This window comes from Leptonotus elevatus, chromosome 7 (genome assembly GCF_054856555.1).
Source record: "Leptonotus elevatus isolate MCC_2025b chromosome 7, RoL_Lele_1.0, whole genome shotgun sequence".
Taxonomy (NCBI): Eukaryota; Metazoa; Chordata; class Actinopteri; order Syngnathiformes; family Syngnathidae; genus Leptonotus; species Leptonotus elevatus.
This window is the reverse complement of record NC_141245.1, coordinates 24,339,339-24,361,543: the sequence shown is the minus strand read 5'-3', so window position 1 is coordinate 24,361,543 and position 22,205 is coordinate 24,339,339. Positions and strand designations below refer to the sequence as shown.

At 44.6% G+C, this 22,205-nt stretch overlaps 1 protein-coding gene across 3 annotated transcripts in view; it reads right to left on the bottom strand.

The window, feature by feature from the left end:
• Positions 1–22,205, bottom strand: part of LOC147171656 (protocadherin-16-like) — a 123,094-nt gene that overhangs the window by 13,446 nt on the left and 87,443 nt on the right. For all 3 annotated transcript variants that reach the window (XM_086081269.1, XM_086081268.1, XM_086081270.1), the window contains 8 exons: positions 13,468–13,656; positions 12,061–12,292; positions 11,732–11,968; positions 10,146–11,174; positions 8,272–8,459; positions 8,083–8,179; positions 6,594–6,751; positions 3,932–4,778 (listed from right to left, as the gene is read on the bottom strand). In XM_086081269.1, coding sequence (XP_085937395.1) covers positions 3,932–4,778; positions 6,594–6,751; positions 8,083–8,179; positions 8,272–8,459; positions 10,146–11,174; positions 11,732–11,968; positions 12,061–12,292; positions 13,468–13,656 — 2,977 coding nt within the window. The remainder of the gene's footprint in view (positions 1–3,931; positions 4,779–6,593; positions 6,752–8,082; positions 8,180–8,271; positions 8,460–10,145; positions 11,175–11,731; positions 11,969–12,060; positions 12,293–13,467; positions 13,657–22,205) is intronic.

Sequence of the window (22,205 nt, the reverse complement as noted above, 5' to 3'; positions counted from 1 at the left end):
AACAGCACCCACCCCCCCACACACCCCCCCCCCACACACACACACACACACACACACAGCCCCACACCCCCCCCACCCCCCCCCCCCACACACACACACAGCCCCCCCCCACACACACACCCACACCCACAGCCCCACACCCCCCCCACACACACCCACACCCCCCCACTCACACACACACACACACACAGCCCCACACCCCCCCCCCCACACACACACACACACTCACACACACACACACACACCCCCCCCACACACACACACACACCCCCACACGCACACACACACGCACACACACACACACACACACACACACACCCCCCACACACACACACACAGCCCCACCCCCCCCCACACACAGCCACACACACACACACAGCCCCCCCCCCCACACGCACACACACACGCACACACACACACACACCCCCCCCACACACACAGCCCCACCCCCCCCACACACACAGCCACACACACACACACAGCCCCCCCCCCCCCCACACACACCCACACGCACACCCCCCCCACACACAGAGTTTTGCCTACCTGAACGCTCGCTACTTCTACCGACACGACACTCACAGCTCGTAAGGGGTCTGGCCGCAATTTACAAGATTTTCCACAGCACGGCGGCCATGAGGGAAGAAAAGCGTAAACACACGCCGCTCAAGACACGCAACATCAAGGCCTGCCGTGCTCCGTGGAAACGAGGGGGCGCTTAATTTTTCATCCTTTTAGATCATCAACTTGCATTGATTCCTTTTTCAATTTCATGCCTTCAATTGCAACGTGAAAGAAAGAGAAACGCCGACGCCGGTTTGTTTTGGATGCGCTCTCAGATAGTTTTGCCCTTCAGCTTTGAATCTGGTCCGAGTTACCGCTTTGAATTTTTTTTTCTCTTTTCCCGACTCACTCCGTGATCCAGCTCTATCCCCGATCACTCATAGCACATGTGAAAGGTAAAAACAAAAACAAAAAAGATGTGGGAAAGGGGAAATTTCATTTGGGGCGTTTCTAACATCTTAAGCTGACATGGATGCTTTGTGGCGCCACAACACAAAAAAAATTCATTACTATTGGATGTCAAGTCAATTCATGTTTATAAGCTGCCTTTTGTTTCTGTCGCGGGGCGTGTAAGTGGGATAGCGATAGCAACATATGCTACAAAAACTCTTGACAAAAATCCAGCAACCATATAATTTTTTTTTTTTTCAAATTTTAACTCCATTTTATGTTTACAAAACAAACTAAATCAAACTGTCTGTGAAAATGAAAATGTCCTTCGTTGTCGACTTTGGTAATTAATTTAACGCATGAGCCTTTGGGGATGATTTCAAATGTGATTTTAAGTAGATTTGTTCTGATATTAACCGGAATAAGGACATTTGAAAGTGTGTCACACAGAAGTGGCGTCATTTAGAAATGCTAGGTAAGAAATGCATGATTTTTTTCATTTTAGTGGTGTTTATTAAATATTGCGCACAAGTAATACATATTTTTTTTAAACAAAAACTAATACTGAAACTAAAACTAAAGTAAAATTAAGCATTTTAAAAATAACTAAAACTAATCAAAACTAACAGAATCGTCTTGAAAGCAAATTAAAACTAACTAAATTAAAAAAATAAAAATTAACTATAATGAAATTTCCCAAACTATAATAACCAAACACATTGTAATAATGCTTACATTTGTGGAGACTGGGGACAAGTTGTATTTTGCAATTTTAAAAATGCGCAGAAATTACTTCATGTTCCAGATTAGAAATATGAAAAGAAAAATTAACTTAGCTGTCACCGTCATACAAATGCAATTGTGCCATCTAGTGGCAGAAAAATGACCTCAACACAACTCAATATCACACTCGTTTTTTTTTTACAGTACAGGCCATCTTTTTAATTTTAACTCAATTTTAAAAATGAAAAATCCAAAACTATACTACCACCTTCCACCATCTTTGACCCCCAAACAGGAGCAAACCAGTGTGCATAAAAACTTTTGTGACGGGCCTGACAGGCCCCCAAACGTTTCGAGAACTTGAGGACGAGGAGGTGGGCGGAGCCAGACACGTGTCTCCGACGCCACAACAAAGCCCACAGGACCAAACAGGCCCAGGTCAGCGTTTTGACTAAGCGGCGCAGTCTCACGCGAGCGCACAGTCGCACACAAACACATGCGCACGCATAAACACGCGTAACCGATCCCCCTCTAATGGTTCCCAGAAGCCTGTGCAGGAGGTTCTTTGCTCTTTCACGGATGATGGCGTGTGTATGTGCGCCCTCGCTTGTGTGTGTGCGCGCGCGCGCGCGTGTTTAATATCTGTCCGACCTCCAACTGAGAGCAATAAGTCATAATGGGTAAAACAAGAGCTGCCATCATTTCAGAAGTTTTGCCGAGAACGGCAAGAGTTTGCGTGTTTACGGCGGCTGATCAAGGTTCGAGGGGGGGGGGGGGGCGGGGGGAGCTTCGGGGTCTTTTCGCTGTTCAAAGGTGAAGAGACATTCAGTGCCCGGAGAAATTTACAGGTGCTGCAAATTCTTCAAAAGGGCTGCCGTGAAATGAAATGAACAGGTGAACACGTGTGGGCCGTCTGCGGCGCTGGCGGAATGGAATTCGCAGCAGGTGGTGGAAATATCAAAAGTGAGCAAAGGGAGGGATGTTCCCGTGCGCATTTTAACATGCAGAGACCGCTGCAAAAAAAGAAGCTTGAGTTCGACTTTGAAATGAATCCCGCAGTCCAACTTGGACGACAGTAGTTGCCGCCTGTCAATCATTTCTACCGTCATCTGCTCGATAAGACTTCATTGGGGGAAAAAAATGAGCGCAGGCAGTTTGTATAATCCTCTCAGTTATGAATCATGTTTTGCAACCCAAATTGTAATACTTGTTCCATGAAATTTGGAACCCCCCCAAATCTTCAATACACCACAAAGAGTCACAAGATTTAGAAAAATAGATGCTACAAGGTAGAGACAGACCGATATGTTTTTTTCAGGGCCGATATCGATACCGATTATTAGTAGTCAAGAAGGCCGATAACCGATATTCATTTTCTGTAAAAAGAACGAAAAACAAAAATTGGCGTCAACATTTTTACAAATGCCATTTCTAGACTTTGCAATGTCTTAAAAGCATGTTTAGGGTATCGAACAATTGTTCAGACTTTTCAATTTTATTTTATTTTTACTTAGAAAACAGACAATCCTTTTAAATTTCTAACCAAATAATCCGGTAGGTAATCAGTACGTCTTGGAAAATTAAACAAGTAAATCCATCGCTCTCTATAGTTTAATACAGTAAATATTTGTTCCCAAAATTTTAAAATACCTGACATTTTAAACTGTCACATTACTTTGTTTTAATGTCGAACAAAAACAAAAGGTTCGGAGGGTTCCCAGGGTCAGCAGCGTCTCTTATAAAGTTAACTAAAAATGTAAATAGATAGTACCCTGAGATTAAAATGGTTTTAGATTGACCTTCTATCGGCTGTCAGATTTTTTAAAAAGGCCGATACCAGAGGTGGCAAATCCAGATCCAGAAAGTTAAACCAGATCCAGAAAGTCAAAAATTTTCTGCCAGTTTGACTTCAGCCCCAGGTGCTAGCTAGGTAGCTCCCTAGCAGGCTAGCTTCCTGCTAGGTAGCCCCCTAGCAGGCTAGCTTCCTGCTAGGTAGCCCCCTAGCAGGCTAGCTTACCTGCTAGGGAGCTACCGAGCTAGCAGCTGGAGCTGAAGTCAAACTGTGGCAGAAAAGGGTTTTGACTTTTTAAGACCTGGATTTGCCACCTCTGGCCGATACTGAAATTTGTCAAAATGCCCAATATCGGTCTATCACTACTACAGGGGTCGGAATTTTTTGGGGCAACACCGAGTAGCCTTCATCTCGACTGCCGGAAAATTGATGCACCGTCTCGCCCCTCCCTCTCGCAGGACTTACCGGTGTTTGGGTTGAGGTTGAAGGTTCCGCCTGCGTTGCCCGACTGGACTTTGTAGGTCACCCTGCCGTTCTCCCCTCGGTCCGCGTCCCTGGCCATGACGTAGAGCGCCACGAAGCCGACGGGCTGGTCCTCCATCACGCTCACCGCCGTCGGCGAGCTGAACACGGGCGGGTTGTCGTTTTCGTCGGTGACGTAAATCCTCGCCGTGACCGAGCTCCACATCCTCTGACCCGCGTCCAGTGCGGAGTCCGTTGCCTTTACCACCAAGATCAGGCTGGGGTTGACCTCATGGTCCAGCTCTTGGTTTAAGGTAAGAACCCCGGTGGCGGGGTCCAGGGTGAGCAGACCGGGTACGTCCGGAAACTGTTGGACGATGGAGTACCTCAGGTCACTATTGGGCCCACTGCCATCCTTGTCCGTGGCTTGGAACGTGAAGACAGAAGTACCCGGCTGGATGCTCTCCGAAATGACGACCGTGACCGGGTCCTCGGGGAACTGAGGGGCGTGGTCATTGCTGTCCTTTACGTTAATGTCCAGGTGGACCAGGGTGCTGACGGGCGGAGCCCGAGAGAAGTCGTCCACCTCGATCTTCAACGCGTAGTGCGCATCCTGCTCATAGTCGAGAGGCCGAGCCAGGTAGACGTCTCCGGTCAAGCGGTCCACCACAAAAGTCCCGTCCCTGTCCGTACCCCCCACCACCATGTAGGTAACCTCGCCCGCTGCCGGGCTTTCTCCATCGTGAAGGCGGACGGAACCCACGACCGAACCCGGCTCGGCTTCTTCCACAGAGTTGAAAGCTATAGAATGCGAGTTGGTCTTTGAAGAGGGTCCGGTCATGCTGAGAACCTGCAATAAAAAAAAACATGAGGTTTCTATGAGGAGCCGAGCGCATGACTCGAATGTTCCTCTGACAAAAACCTGGTGGCAAATTATAATTACATGAAGTACAAAACCCAAAATATGTTATGGATTTTTGGGCCAATCAGAAACAGATCTGATGCACTTGCTGGCATGCGTGCATGTGTTCTCATGGGGGAAATTAAAGCAGTTACAAGCATTTTTTATTTTTTTAGACTCGAGTCACAGGCCACTCACATTAAACCCATAATCTGATACCCGTGTCAGGCCCAGGAAAAAAAGGCAGTAAAAGTTTCACTAGCAACTTCAGCATTACGCGGCGAAACTCCCTGTCGTCAGTTGTATTATTAATCTCTCGCTTTCATGGCGATGCCTCAAAATGATGATTTTGACACCATGCTCCACTCATATTGGATATATATTAAAAAAAAAAGCTTCTTTCTGCTTCTGATAAACACTCATTTGGGTAAATTCCCTAGCGAGAGTTTGTCAGAGTACAAACAATGGAAGTCAGTCAAAATGGCTGCTTCAATCCAAAATGGATGACTTCACACGTTCATTTGCCGGACACTTTTTTTGTGCATCCTATTTTGATAGACATCTCCATCAAAAGTTGATGAACATGGTGTCGGAGATGGAAAAACGAAAAAATAAAAATAAAAGAATCAGCATTTCTGGGTGTCCTAAAAAAAGTTTTTTTAAATAAAATAATAATAATAATAATAAAAGAATCAACATTTCTGGGTGTCCTAAAAAAAAAAAAAAAAAAAAAAAGAATCAACATTTCTGGGTGTCCTAAAATAAAATTACTTAATTAATTAATTTATAATAATAATAATAATAATAATCAACATTTCTGGGCATCCTGAAGAAAATAAATAAAAATATAATAATAATAATAATATAAGAATCAACATTTCTGGGTGTCCTAAAATAAAAAATAAAAAAATAAAAATAAAATAAATACATTTTCAACAGCATACACGCAAACATGGTGAGTTATCAGAATAGATGTTGATTTGTTGGAATAATAACAAACAGCAATTCCAAAAAGGAGGGAAAAATGAAAATAAAATGTCATTCCATTTTTCCTACATTTGGACACACACATCATTGCATCATAGAGCAAGCGCAGCGTAGTAAGTAAACCTTGACGATATGTGACATGACAAGCTATAAATTGCTTCCACATTAGATGGAAAAAGTGAGCCGCTCCAGCTCTGAATGTTGACCGACTTAGAAAATAATCGGCAAAAGATGATTAAAGGACGTAAAATAAACGCATCGGCAGGCAAAAACAACATGGTCCTGTTTAATCCGATTATTAAATAATTATGTCTTTAAATCTTTGGAAAAAAGTTTGCTATAAATTTGTTTATCTGGCAACTCCATTTTCCTGGAACCGATATGTTCCTTCCTCAGTTGTCAGCTTTCTGCTCTGGGTTACAAATTAAAAGGACGACGCTGAAAATGGGGTATTTTGCACTGCCACTCAATGTGAAAAAGGGGGCTACTGTATTGAAAGTGTTGAAGTCGCCACGAGAAAAGCTCCGTCACAGCTGGCGCTCATCACACGAGCCAGCTGCCGGTGTTTGATTCACACCCACTTTTCCATTTAAAAAGAAAAATCCCTTTTGAAATGTCTTGGGGAGAAAAGGGGAATGAGCCTTGTCTGATAGGTCCGTGGGGGCCCCCGCAGACGTGGACCCTGGCGGCCCCCCACCACACACACACACACACACACACGCACGCACGTCTAAACACACGCTGTTTGGGCTGGCCGGCCTCCAGCTCGGTTCTGACCTGGATGGCGATGGAGCAGGAGGAGCTGCGAGGCGGCAGTCCTCGGTCGCTTGCCGTCACCGTCAACGTGTACTCGGGGCGCTCCGAGTGGCTGAAGGGCGACGACGAGTGCAGCTCGCCCGTGTTGGGGTTCAGGAAGAAGCGCTCGACCCTCGGACCTGGAAGACATCAAGCCCAAAAAGTTGCTTGTACAGTTCCGGAGACAATGATCAATTTCTGGAGGTGATCTTTTTAAAGGTACAGTATATGTTTAAGTAAAAAAAAAAATTTTTATACAGTAGTTACATAACTCCCAAATTCTCCAAAAACAAACGGAATTTGCATAAAATGAAATTTTCATCCGAAATACCGAAACACCCCGAGTTGCAAACCACTCTAACACCCAAGACAACATTGTGTATTACAGTAAACTGCAGCAAATACCAGGCCTGAGTTCGGCTGTGAATAGTGAAGATAAAAAATGCAAATCACTGCCACAATCAAAACATTGCCGCAAACTACGATCCAAAAACACTTCATGAAACTCATTACCTCAGACTCTTCGTAACAACCCAGGCTAAACTTAGCTCCGCCTCCGACATACAAACAGTCTGTCAGTTACGATGTATCACTTTATCTTACTTCCTAGACACCAATTAAAATGCCTCATCTTCCGAGCCAGAGCTATAAAATTAATACAGAAACTAATAAGTGAATTTTTCATTTTTTTCTCTCTCTTTTTTTTGCCGAATAGCTGAGGTGACATTTCCACAGAAAGATGAACCTCGACGAGGCAGGAGATGTTGTTGGCTTTAACTGAACGGATGATCTAATTCCTAGTTAGCGAGGTAGCTAGCTATAAACTTTACCAGATGGAAATCAGAACTATTTAAATTTGAACATTCTGCTTTTAACTGTACCAAAAAATGAAATAAATCACCAGCTGGTTGCTAGTTAAAGCTAGCAAGAAAAATACAGTAGCTTGAAACATACCGCAACAGAAATCTGCATCTGATCGAGTGAGAAAACAGGGACGGTTTTTTTAAATTATTTAAATTTTAAGTCACCATTCTTAAGTTATAAAAAGAAACCGAAGGAAAGGACAACTAGTCTAGTTTGAACACTTTTTTTTTCTTTCTTTAAACTTGGCTAGGAATAAGGAAAGTTTGGAACGTCAAGTCCGGTAGCTAGCTAGCCAGCTAGCTAGCCAGAATGAAACCAGGACGAGTGTAGTTTCAACATTTTTGTTTAGCATTTGATTCGGCCACGTAACAGGTAATGTTGTGTTTAGCTACAGTAAATTGCCATCTGGTAGCTAGCAAGAGATATTGGGCTAGCAAACGGGAAAATCACGTTTTTGGCTACATGAGCTCAGCAGCTGCTCGTTGGTCAGTTACGCTAAATCAGCAAGTTCTAATGGGTTTGTATTTTTAGCTACAATGTGTCACTGCATATTCAAGATTCAAGAGTTTCAACATTGAAAAGTCGCCACTGCATTCTGTTGCCGTACCTGACAAAGAGTAGAGTACGGTGCCGTTCTCTCCTTCGTCTGGGTCTTTGGCTTGTATTGTGCCCAGCAGAACCCCAGAAGACTGACCCTCTGACACCTGTTAACCAGGCAAATTATTATTATATCACCAAAGCTGTAAGGCCATTTCTTTTTTGTTCCTTTTTTTTCTCGACAGTCTTGTGGCGTCACCTGTAAGATGAGTTTTTTCCCAGGCGGGCTGTGGACAAATGTCGGGGCGTTGTCGTTGTCATCCAGCACACTTATGAAGACGGTACCAGTGGCGCTGCGTGAAGGCGAGCCGCCGTCCTGCACGACCACCGCCTGCTGGTAGCTGGACTGCTGCTCCCTGTCCAGAGTGGCCCGGGTGCTCATTTCACCTGGAAGCAGATGCGAGGCTTCATCGAGGGGGCTCGTGTACTGTTACAAGCGAGTGGAGGGCGGCCAGCAGACGTTGATCCGACGGACACGTGAGTACTACGATGTAGAACATCTGCGTGGAGGCAGATCCACATTGCGAGCTTGGCAGAAGCCGTTGAGACTCGGCTCCACACTTGCCAGAGAGCGATCACAAATCAAGAGTCCGCGTCTCCTCCCACGGACTAACAGAGTCAGCGGGCCAATTAGAGCGCAACGCGGCGCTGTCGCCACTGTCTGAATTATTCACTGCAGCCAGGGAAGATTCGAGCTTTAATTGATTTTATTTCTGAATAATTGAAATGTTCTGCGAGGGGGGAAATGTGTCATAAATGTGTCATACTAAAACATACTAAAACATTTGCATTCTTTGATTTGCAGCCTTCCGCCCAGAACCGAAGCAATTGGCCCAGTTGTGACCTGATGGTATGAATTAATGATATGATGGAAATATAAGCATCTGAGGGCATCACTGTGATGTACAGCACAGTGGTTAGTGCACCTGCCGCAGTCAGGAGTTTTGGGTTCGAAACTCTATTGTTTCTATTGCAACATTCCTCCCATTTCAAAAACATGCATCTCAGGGCAATTGAAGGCTCTAAATTTGATGCGAGTTGTCTTATTTGTTGCCTTCAATTGAAGTCCAGGGAGTTCACCGTCTCTCGCCAAAAGTTAGCTGGGTTAGGCTCCATTTCAGCACCAACCCAGGACAAGTGGGACAGAACATAGATGGACTGTCTATTTGTGATTGTAATTGAGTGGCGATTTTAGGTTCATTGATGAATGTCCAAAGGTCTAAATGTTTGTTTGCCTATATGTGCACTGTTAAATGATGGTTGGATGGATGCTAGTTAGCAAGCTTGCTGGTTTGGATGTATGGATGAATGCTAGTTAGCAAGCTAGCTGGTTTTGATGGATGGCTGGATGCTCGGTAGCATGCTAGCTGGTTTGGATGGATGGCTGGATGCTAGGTAGCATGCTAGCTGGCTTGGATAGATGGACGGATGCTAGTTAGCATGCTAGCTAGTTTGGATGAATGGATGGGTGGATGCTAGTTAGCATGCTAGCTGGCTTGGATGGATGGATGCTAGTTAGCATGCTAGCTGGTTTGGATGGATGGATGCTAGTTAGCATGCTAGCTGGCTTGGATGGATGGGTGCTAGTTAGCATGCTAGCTGGTTTGGATGGACGGATGCTAGTTAGCATGCTAGCTAGTTTGGATGAATGGATGGGTGGATGCTAGTTAGCATGCTAGCTGGCTTGGATGGATGGATGCTAGTTAGCATGCTAGCTGGTTTGGATGGATGGATGCTAGTTAGCATGCTAGCTGGTTTGGATGGATGGATGCTAGTTAGCATGCTAGCTGGCTTGGATGGATGGGTGCTAGTTAGCATGCTAGCTGGTTTGGATGGACGGATGCTAGTTAGCATGCTAGCTAGTTTGGATGAATGGATGGGTGGATGCTAGTTAGCATGCTAGCTGGCTTGGATGGATGGGTGCTAGTTAGCATGCTAGCTGGTTTGGATGGATAGATGCTAGTTAGCATGCTAGCTGGTTTGAGGTGGGTAGGTAGATCTTTATTGTCATCTGAGGGCAATTTGGTGCGCAGCAGTGCCCCCCCAATCAGTGCATCCCTATTTGCAACTGACCTGTGTGCGAGTTGATCTGGAAGTTGCGGTCAGGGTGCAGCAGACGATAGCTGAGGCGTCCGTTGGAGCCGCTGTCCCGATCGGTGGCCAACACATGACCAAAGCCTGTCCCCGCCGGCAGGTTTTCCCTCACAGTCATGAAGACTCTGGGCTGCGTGAGTCGAGGTGGGTTGTCATTCTCGTCCGTCACGGAGATCCTGACGGTGGCGCTGCCGGTCTTTTTCAGCTGACCGTGACCTGCGCTGGCCAGCACGGTCAGAAGATACATGTCCTTGACTTCTCGGTCCAGGGCGCTCTTCACAAAGAGCCAGCCGCTGTCCGAAGCGATGCCAAAGCCGGCGGCGTCGCCATCCGGTCGCAGGTGATACGAAAGAGGGCTGAAGTAACCGGAGCCCAACGTTTCTCTGTTAAGGGCTCGGACCCGCAGGAAGCGCGTATTAATCGGAGTGCCTTCTTTGAGCTCTACTCTGTAGCTGAGAGTATCAAACATGGGCCCCTGGTCATTTTCTGCTTGGACATGGACAACGAGCATAAAAGTAGCGCGAAGCTGAGGCACGCCGCCATCTTTGGCGATCACTTGGAGATCATAGCGGGGGACGCTCTCATAGTCGAGGACCCCTACGAGTCGTATCTCCCCGCTGCTGCGCTCTATGCTGAAAGCTCTCTGAATGCCGCTCGGAGATGACAGGTCAAAGGTCAGCTGGCCATTTGCTCCGGAGTCCCTGTCCTCAGCTTGCACGCGATACACCACAGTCCCCATTTCGGTTTGCTCTGGCAGCAGCAGGGACTCGGAGGACGAGGGAAGAAACACGGGCGGGTTGTCATTGACGTCCTCGATGGTGATGTGGACGCGGGTCTGACCGAAGGCCGGGGGGTTCCCGGCGCGCACCTGCAATTCCAAGTCAAGCGTGGGCTGGGCTTCGTGATCCAGCGAAAGGCTGGTTCGCAAGGCTCCGGTGTCTGCATCCACTGTGAAGTACCCCGTGGGGTCGCCGGAGCTGATGGTGTAGGCCATATCTCCGGGGACGCCTGGCAGGAGGGGACAACGAGACACAAACCAGAAGTTATCATCACCCAAGAGAGAGACTGCAGTGAAAGCATTTAAGAACACTCCAAAGATGCCATTTGTCATTTCCAGCGTGGACATAAAAGCCTGGGAATCTGAATGTATAAACACATTTGTGAAACGGAATTTCTGAATGATGTAAATTCTGGACTAAATGTGTATAGTTGGCACTTCTTAACTCATTCACTCCCAGCCATTTTCACGGAAGCAACCTCCTTCGCTCCCGGGCTGTTTTACTGGATTTTGACGGATTTTGCAAGGCCCACAGAATATTTCTGTTCTATTGCTATAAAAACATGGAAACTACCAAAGAAAGAATAGAGTCTCTTCTTTCATTAGGAAATAAATATATTTCTATCTATTTCCGTTTTGCAGCAATTAGCAATTGAATAGTTTCATCATTATTCACAAATCTGTTTAAAACACAGGGGAAAAGAGCTTTAAGTTAATAGAACGTTTTTATACGTTTTTGGGAGCAAGATGAGATGTATTATGTGCGTGACGTGAAAATGGACCATACCTGTCTTACTCTTGGCGTGGACGCTACCCACAACAGTCCCTTGCAAGACATCCTCGGAAACGGCGAAGTAATACCGTGCCTGTTCAAACACAGGGGGCGCCACTGCACCCGCCACCACGCTGATGTTGACCTTGGCGTTCACCAGGGCGGCCAAACCTCCGCCGTCCTGGGCCGAGATCACCATCGGTATGACCGAGTTGGCCTTGCCGTGGACGGATCGAGAAAGAGAGATGACGCCTGCACAAAGAGGATTTTCCCCTTTTTGAACGGAACCCTTGCGTGGCTTCAATAGTTAAAAATGAGGAAAATACACATTTCAATGCGCCAACCTGTGTCTTTGTTAAGGGTGAAGTACGGGGACGACCCCCCGGAAACCGTTTTGTACGTAATCCGGCCGTGCTCCCCTGAGTCCGGGTCGTAGGCGACGACTCGGACCACCGAGGTCCCGGGGGCGCTCTGCCAGCTGAGACTGACGGCGTAGCTCACCGGGTAAAAGGCGGGGCTGTTATCATTCACGTCCGCCAGATCCACCCTCACATGAGCGTGTGTGCTCAGTCCTCCCTGTCCAAGAATCAAAAAAAAAAAGCGCTCTTGTTATGTTATACCGCCATGTCGGATAAATCACCCGACACTCACGAGCGTATTACTGGTGTAGAAATAAAACCCCCGGGTGAAAATATTCTATGTATAGAATGACCTCGGAGGAAGAGTCCCAACAGGTCAGATTAATGGCCCCCCCCCTGGGAGAGGCCGACCCACCCAGCGCAAGAGGTCTTTTCTGCACTCTGTGTTTCATAAGGCTTTTCATTTGCGCGGAATACAATGCAGCCATTTCATTTGGACCAGGTGGCAAAAACAAAAGGAGACAGCCGTTCAACCTAATAAAATATTACTGCCTGACAGCTGAGGCATTTCTCTCCCCCCCAACCATCTAATCGTTTTAACATGGCCGTCATTTTCTTTCATTTCTCCGCTTGTATTTTCATAGCGAAATCTGACATAAATCGACGTCTTACGACTGGCCCGCCGCGTCTTTACCCCGTGACCTGCAGCGCTAACACGTTTGCTGTTGCTGGGTTTATGGAGACGCATTAGTATAAAAACTAGGGGTGTCGAAATTAGTGCGTCGATTTGAGTTCATTTAAAGTTTCTTTAACGTCAGTGATTTTTTTTTAGCGCGCGATTAACGATCACCCTTTACTTGGAAAAAGCCTGTACTGGGGGAATTCCACAATGTCCACGTCAAAATTTTGCAGTAATAAATTGAATAATAATGTATATATTTGTGGAGACTGGGGTCAAGTCGTATTTGACAAATATTAAAATGTGCAGAATTTCACAAGTTACTTCATGTTCACGATTAGATAGCTCTGAATATGAAAAGAAAAATGCACTGAGCGGTCACCGTCTTACAAATGCAATTATGCCATCTAGTGGCAGAAACATGACCTGAACACAAAACAAGATCACATTTGTTTTTACCGGTACATCATTTTAATTTTAACTTAATTTTAAGAATTATTATGACATTACCGTATCAATGTTTAAAAGATGCAGCTATATTTCTATTAGCTTCAAATTTTTTCCACTTTTATGCTAACAAGAGTATGAAAACGTATTATATCATATAATAGTACATTTTACTGTACATTTAAAAAAAAAAAGATATAAAATGTGCGATTAATAGTGAGCCACCCTTATCATAAACATTGTTTTCGTAAAGGCCACGGGCTCACCCCGTCCACCGCGGTAACCGTGAAGTCGTAGCTGTTCTGGCCTCGGTCCCGGTCCAGCGCAGTTCGAGTGCAGATGACTCCCGTCTCTTTGTCAATGGTGAACTGGGAGTTGATGGCGGTGTTCAGGCCCGGACTCAGGGAGTAGGTGATGGAGCCAAAGGACCCGCCGTCTGCATCTGTTGCCATCACCTAAAGAAGAAGAAGACAAAAACAAAAACACGGGTGGTTGAATAATGATCAACCCGATGTCGGAAGCAAAGCAGACCACATCGAAGGAAATATGATCGTCAAACGAGGATATCATAACAGGTGCTGTTTGGTTTGAAAGAATCTTTGGGACTCTTTCTATTTTTGTTTATCCGAGCCAAGCGGGCCCTCTTGGCAGGATGTGGGCTCTCAGGGAAAATGAAGGAGGATGACTTCTCCAGGAGGCGGGAAAGTTGCCAGTTTGGGGGGAAAACTGCCTGCTTCGGGAATGGCGTCTGTCTACAAAAGGACAGTGACAGCGGCGGCAACGGCGGCGGCGGCTGCGGAACAGCGGAACAGCGGCGCACCACACAGTTCGCTTCAGTGTGGCGCATTATACCCTGTAATGTCCCCGCTTTGTGGTGTGGTTTTAATAAGAGCGCGCTATCTACAGAGGGCTGGAACCCGCGCCAAAATCGTAAAAAGCAGCTCACGAGCCCGTCAGCCACCGAGTCGTTTACTGCAGGATCTCCAGAGATGCAAGATGGGGGCCTCTGGGGACCGGCAGTATATAATCATTTGCGAGTGTCGGCATGAGGAGGGAGGCCTACTGCAACTAAATTATTACAGTGAGATTAAACCAGGAAGGTTGCTTATGTTTTCATCAACATCTGAAGGCAACTTTGCCCTATACTGGCAATCACTTCATTTTTAGGTACTGTCAATTGAAATTCCATGAGAAATTAGACCGAGCACGTACCACAGGAAGCACTCTGGCTCCAAGGTAACAGTATTTACCAATTTACCAATTTTGAAAAAAATTGGTTTACAAGCAATTTTTTTCAAAATTCATGAAACAAATTTACTAATAACGCGCAAAACGGACATGCGACTTATGCCCGTTTCCATCTGTTCTTCTTTTGCGAATGTTGAGAGGGGACTCCGCCCCTGTAGGTGGCGGTATATACATCATAATCCAATTGAAAAGAAGTAGGAAAAAACAGGAAGCAACTGTGCTGCGCGATGACGTCGTATGAGTTTGCTTTTGTAATTCTTGATCAACCGCAAGCGTTTGTTTGCCGTTTTCCCTCTAAAATTGCGTTAATATTCACTTCGTTAATTAATTCCAAAAAGATTTCCGTTGCGTCATCCCCCCCCCAAACGTACCTTACTTGGTCGTCCGACATTGCTTTGGGACTACAAACGTGTGACGTAATATCCAATCAAAACGTGTATCCGGTCTCGCCAACGGTTATTTTTCTTTTTTCGATACGCTTCAAAATCCACCCCCTCTAATCGTAAAAATTTTGCAAATTTTGGGCCCTTTTTTGAGTTTCTGCCGTTTCCATTCAGTTTTCGCATTTCTTCAAAATTCGAATAAAAACGGGTGGATGGAAACCCAACTAATATAACAGTGTGACGTAAAGGATGAAGCCAAAAGCAAACGGACTGGACAATCAATTAGCAGAATTGGAACGCATCGCTACTTTTTTGGAACTACAAATCACACCATGCGCTCTTTCGGTTCTGTTCTAGCTGATGTCTCCGTGCTTTACGTTCCTTGTTTTCAGGTCATCTACCGTATATATTATTATCTCTAGCACTAAGGTTGTAGTGTCAGTCAGTTGCTAGTGTTTGGGCTAAAAAAAAAAAAAAAAAAGAAAGAATAGCTCAACTTTCCAAACTCTCATCCAGAATGTGATGAGTTTGAAAGACAAATACAAATGTTGCGCGATTGGAAATGCTTGTCTGTCGGCATTCTTCCAATAAAAGTAACAGAACCTGTTGCTATCATGTCCAAACACCTGAATTTTCATCAGGAGCACGGCCAAGGAAAATAAGGTTCAGATTTGTCCAACAGCAGACTCTTTATTTTAAAAAAAAAAAAAAGAAAAAAAAAAAAAAAAAGAAGAAGTGAGTGTGAGTCAAATCATTCATTTGTGGCGATGAAGGCTTGAGAGGAGGGGGGGGGGGGGGGGGCGGGGGGTTGTGTGCAGTCATTCAGGCTCCACTCAGATGCCGGAGCAGCAGATGGGAGGCATGCATTGTAACTCCTAACAGAGGACGAGTGGTGTGTAAGGAGTGAGCGCGCCGGCCAAAGAGAAGAATAATAAACCACACGAGGAAGAGGAAACCAAGAGCCATAGGAGGCAGCGACTCCATCTTTGACGCACACACACACACACACACAAGCGCTGCCCTGCGCTGTAATATTTTATCCGTTTCAGTTAAATAAGTGAGCCTGCAGGGTTTTATGTGCTTGTTTTCTCTGCGGCGGTTTGACAAGCATTGGCAACGTGGGAAGTCAAGGAAGAGTTTCTGCATGAATAATATGGACAAATTATTAAAAGCAGCTCGGTTAATGTCATTTAACTGAAAAAAAAACGCAAACATCTTTTGCATGGCAAATGAACCGGAAACGATCCAAGATTAGAAGGCGTAAAACCTAAAAAAAAAAAGCGTTGCCAACCTGTCTTAGAGGAACCACATCTTCGTGTTGTTGCAAAGTCGCCGCCCACTTTTATGGAAATTAAAGGACAATAAAGCATTTCTTGTTTTAGTCCAGTTTCAATCATGCATGTTAGTTTTTATCATAGTCAATCTCATCCCGTTTTTATTTAGTCCATTTGTAGTCGACTATAAATCAAGCAGTCTTTTAGTGCAAGAAAACATAATTTATTCCTCTAGTTTTAGTCAGGCCAATCTTTTAACCCCTGTATTATTTTTTTGTCAGCAGATTTCACATCAAATTTTCCTCTCATCTTTTTAACTATAATTTACTTCTTCTTTTTTTTTTAACCTTTAACCTTTCACCGTGAATCCCCCTCCTGTCTGTCCCGTGAGTTTGTGCATGTTGCACTCGCTAGCTGCAGATTTGAAAAGGGGGTGTGTCACCGTGTGTCACATGACAGTGTCACAGTGACAGATTAGCAGACAAGATTTTTACAAAATCGTATCATTTTCGTCTCGTTTTTGTTCATGAACAAAAATGGCCATCAATTTTTGTCCAATTTTTATTAAGTGAAGTCGACAAAAATGCATACTGATTTAGTCCCAGTTATTGTTTATTAATGAGGCTTTTAGTCTAGTCTAGTCTTAGTACTTTTGACAAAATTTTTCTTTAGTTTTCGTTGATAAAATTAACACTCGCCGCAGCTGTCCAATTTCCCCCCCCCCATCTCCATGGTTCACCCATATGCTGCACATAAAAACCCACACAATTTTCATGATGGCATGAAACGGAAAATGCCGAAGCAAATCGTAGAGGAGAATTTGGAAAGGGATTTTCTGCCGCTTCCCCTCAAAACTCATTTCACGCGAGTGTGTGGTTCCTGTGCGAGTTTGCAAAGCTTCAAACCTTCGCAAAAGTGTGCCGCAGACGCTCTCCCCCTATATCATTTGGAAACGTGGCGAGGATACACGAGCACAATATGTTCCATGTGTTCAGCGCGAGGCCCCGTCGGTGGGAATGAACTCACAGATAAAACCCCACCGCACATTTGCATAAGTCGCGACCACTTCTCGCCAAGTGCCCCGAAGCGATCATTTTCATTGGTAGCTTCGCCGGCGTCGTCTTCGCTTGCACTCCAGGAGATCGCCACTTCCCACACGAGACGACGTGAGGTCGTATGCAAATGAAAAACCGGCATCGGAAAATTAGCCAAGCCGCAAACCATAAACCCGAAGGGACAAGGAGAGCCCAATAAAAGACAGCCGTTGGCTTAAAAACAAGCCTCGTAGAAGTCTGAGAAGGAAAAAAACGCTCCCAGTTGAACTACAATGTCACGACAAGATGCTTTCCCTCAATGTTTGCACGTCTTGCTCTGCTCCCTGCCGCTTCCCTTTTGACGACTTGTAGTGCGTTTTGGCGAAAATATGCGAGAAATTGCAAATATCTTGCAAGAGAGGGGAAACATTTTACAGAGCAAACGCACAAGTTGAATATAGTTCCGAGTAAAGTGACAGCTGCTGTCCTGCTTAAGCTTAACATGGAGCCGCCGTGATGACAAACAATTGTTAGCTTGGATAGCTGTTCCGTCAAAGACATCACAATATTTTCACGTGTAAGCTGTCTGTTCTTGGCAATATCCCCCAAATCTTTGGTAAATAAAATGACCCATGAGACTTAAAAACATATCTGCATCAGTATGAAAATGGCCGCCAGCACATTTGGTACAACATGTCAAAGAGTCGCCTCTCCTTGCTTGACTAGCTGCTCGCAACCGGTGGCTAGGCGCCAAGCTAGCTTGCTCTACACTAGCTTCGAGCTACGGCTCGCTAACTAACCAATAAGATACACTTCTGACACGTTATTACTAAAGGATAATAACAATAAGCTTGCGATACACCAATATAGAAGAGTGAACAGGAGAAGACAATGATGTCATGCTAACTGCTAAGCTAACATGAAACGTAGATGATCAAAACATCAAAAATAAGGAGGTGGAAGCCTACGGTAAAATTTTCAACAAAAGTCTGGCTGTGATCGTGATAAAAAGGAGAGTCAACTATGAAAAAGTAAGTTAGCTGGTCAATTATTAAAGGGACTACGACCCGAGTGTCTCCGTCATGGCGCCTCAATGCAATAATGGCTGTAGCGACAAGAATATTAAATAATAACAAAATTATGTAGAGTGGTATGCAAGCAATCGGCTTCTTCATCTTTATGTGAAGTGGCTCACTTTCCGAGCAGTAGTTTCACGTGTTTTCATAGTTAATTGATTGCGTTTTGAAAGCGGTGGTTAACTTCCTTGACAACTAAAACAATGTTCAAATTGTACGTAAAACCTTTTCCAGTGTTAACTTATTAGTTTTTGTTTCACAAGGATGTCCTACGTAGCATATTAAGGTGTAAAACTGCAGGCCTCCCCGATTTTATGTTTTTTGGATTTGTTGGGGTCTGGATGTTTCTTGGGCTGGGGAGGAGTTCTGGTGGGGGGGGGGGGGTGTCTGGTCGGTGCTGGATTTCACCTTCCTTGGTTTTCTTTGGTCCCCTCGGGTCTCCTGGTGTTCGGTTTAGGTGAACGGTATGAGATTTTTTCTAATAGGTTTTCTGGTGAGCTAACAAATACACGCACGCACGCACATACACACCCACACACACACACACACAATACACACAAAAAATAATTTTTTTTTTAAAAAAAATTAAAAAAAATTAAAAAAAATAATAAAAGAGCAATGATGATGACATTTCCGAATGAACAATACTGAGCTCTTAGAAAAAAGAAAAAGAAAAAAAAAGTGTAAAACTGCAGAAAGGCATGAAAACCAGCCAATAAAGTGGGCATACAATGAAATGACCAACCCAGGGAAAAAAAAAACCCACCATACACCCCTCACGACTTGGTCATGTTGGCATAAGGGGGCCTCTTTCTGTATTTTCCCACTCCTATTAAACTCTTTCCACTTCAACGTGCTGCATAAAGGCATTACACAAGTCTTTATTTGGATTGGATTAGAAGTTCAAAAAGATTGGTACGCAAAATCTTGGATCAGCGGCAGCTCGAGGTTTTCTCCCCACACTCGGCGTACGCGAGTGAGGCACGATTGCGGAGCCGTCTTATCGGGCGCTGTTCGCTCCTCCAGCCGCTCGGTAAAACAAGCTGGGGGGGGGGGGGGAATCCAACGATAACTGGGCCAGACTGCGGTTGTCTCCCGTCAAGATGCCAGGAGACCGTCTGACGGTCCGCTGAAGAGAAGCAGATTTGCGCGCGCCGCACATGTTTATTTATCTTCAATATGCTGAAATTGATCGGAGAGCCTGACGCTCTGAAGAAGAAGAAGAAAAAAAAAGCTACTGGCCCACTTGGCTGACCTTGCTTTTGCGGTCGGAGAGAACGTCAGGCCTCGGAAGGTCATGATTATCATAATTGCTCTCAAAAGTCAAAAGATTTTTTACTGCCTTTTGCAGTTTGAACATCCGCACTTACGGGGATTTCATTTGATCCTTTTGTGTAATTTTGATCTTTTATTAATGTCTCGCTTGAGTCACCTTGAGCAACGAGACAAAGTGCAATTTTTGTAGAAATTGCGTGTGAATGCTGAAAGCTGAATGCTAATAGCTAAATGCTAAGCTAAATGCTTATGAAGGAAATTGAAAGATAATTCATGTGAAAATTACAACGTATTACTTGTAGTTGAATGACAAATGAATGAAAAGGCAACTTTAAGGTAGGATTGAATCATTTCAGAGAAATTATAATCAATTTCCTGATATGATATTCAGAACCATCGGATGTGCTAAAATTTGGTCCAAGCGGGGTTCTAATTCATGGCTAATGATGTATATAGATAAATGGAGAGGAAAAAAAGCAACCAGTCTAAGGCGGGATTCAAACCATCAAATGTACTAAAATGTGGTCCAAGCGGGGTTTGAACCCAGGTTCTCCGTGGTGGTAGGAAATTGCTCTAAGCACTGAGCTAAGGGAAGTCTTGTAGCTCAACGGCTATAAAAAGTTGAAAGCTATCAATGCTGATTTTGGGACAGCAGTGAAATTATAATGCATTTCCTGATTATGACAAGTCAGTCACTTAATCACTTTTATCGCTTAATAATTGCCAGGATATATTTGCAATGTACAGTCGGAGGTGGGATTCAAACCCGAGTCCTCCTGCTTACTGGACAATGCACTTTACCAAGTGCGCCACTGAGTGCAATCACATGACATATAACAGAAGAGGCATGATTTTTTTTTTAACTAAGTGTGAGTTATTGCACGGCAAAAAAAGTAAAATAAAACAGTATAAGAAAATTTTAAAACAACATTAGTGAGCCTCCAGCGTTCCCACAATTATTGGATAATACTTGTTTGACCAAAAGTGAGCCATAGTGTGTCTTCGTAGAGGCAGAACATTTGATGTCGCTCTTGTAACTGGATGCAATTAGACTGCACTTGCTTTGGCCTCGTTTTCCCGGGCTACTGTGTTCCTCTCACCGAAACCCCCGCTGTGGAAATGACAACTGCGAGTAAAAAAAAAAAGCGATGGAAGACTGAGCAACGCAGAATCCAACAAAGCGGGACGTGGCGGTAAAAAGATGGTTTTTTAATCACACTCCTTGCGTTTCACAAGCGAGCCCCGTCAAACAATCTGTCTCGCGTCGTTCCACCGCGAAGGCCGGCCAATCAGGAGCGCACCGCCGGCCTGCCAATCCAAATAGGCCGCAAAATGATGGGAGCGCGTATGTAAATGTTTGCCCGCCGGGAAATTATCGCACGCATCAATCACCTCTGCGTGCAAAAAAAATGTCCCTTTGGCGCACCTTAAACGCGCAATCAAAGTCCGAGACCCGCAAACATTGAGGGAGGGATGTCACGGCTCATCAGCTCGGTGCAAAAAAAAGCGGACGGCAAACTAAAATGGTGCAATAAACGGAATCTTCTGCACGGTCACGGCTCAACCCAGCGCAGATGAGAACCAAGAGCCGATTCCAAAAATAACCCATCTCGAAATCTCTTGAGGTTGAAATTTATGACGGTTTGCTTTTATCTTGCTTGGCTACCTGAACGCAGCATATACCTGACACGCACAGCCAGAATGTGGTTTCAATCGAAAAAAGCCAGAACTGTTGACGTGTCCGGGGATAAATAAATGCGGCTTTGCTGATATACGGTATATATGGATCCAAAAAAGGGACTTTGCCGATATGTCCACAAAACTGTAAGCTAATTGGCACGTGTAGTACACACTAAAAAACACACAAAAAAACCGTAATGAATGAATTCTTACGCTTTTACCGTGTTTATGAGGGCTCGCATGAGTTTCACAGAATCTTGCATCAACAAGAATCTACCCCTGAACTCGGCCTCTGGTCGTCATGGTAACAGAAAGCGGAATCTTGTTGGCACAGTAGAGTACCCACGGGGGGGGGGGGGGGGCGGGTGCTGCTCGTGTGCTCTGATTCTTTTTTTTTTTATTTTATTTTATTTTTTATTTTTTTTAAATGTTTTTAATTGTTTTTAATTTTTTTTTTTTTTTTTTAAACAAAACTGTAAGCTAATTGGCACGTGTAGTACACACTAAAAAACACACAAAAAAATGTAATGAATGAATGCTTACGCTTTTACCGTGTTTATGAGGGCTCGCATGAGTTTCACAGAATCTTGCATCAACAAGAATCTACCCCTGAACTCGGCCTCTGGTCGTCATGGTAACAGAAAGCGGAATCTTGTTGGCACAGTAGAGTACCCGCGGGGGGGGGGGGGGGGTGCTCGTGTGCTGTGTGCTCTGATTCTTTTTATTTATTTTTTTTATTTTTATTTTTTTTCATTATTTTTTTAATTTTTTAATTTTTTTTAATTTTAATTTTTTTTATTTTTTTATTTTTATTTTTTTAAAAACAAAACTGTAAGCTAATTGGCACGTGTAGTACACACTAAAAAACACACAAAAAAACGTAATGAATGAATGCTTATGCTTTTACCGTGTTTATGAGGGCTCGCATGAGTTTCACAGAATCTTGTATCAACAAGAATCTACCCCTGAACTCGGCCTCTGGTCGTCATGGTAACAGAAAGCGGAATCTTGTTGGCACAGTAGAGTACCCACGG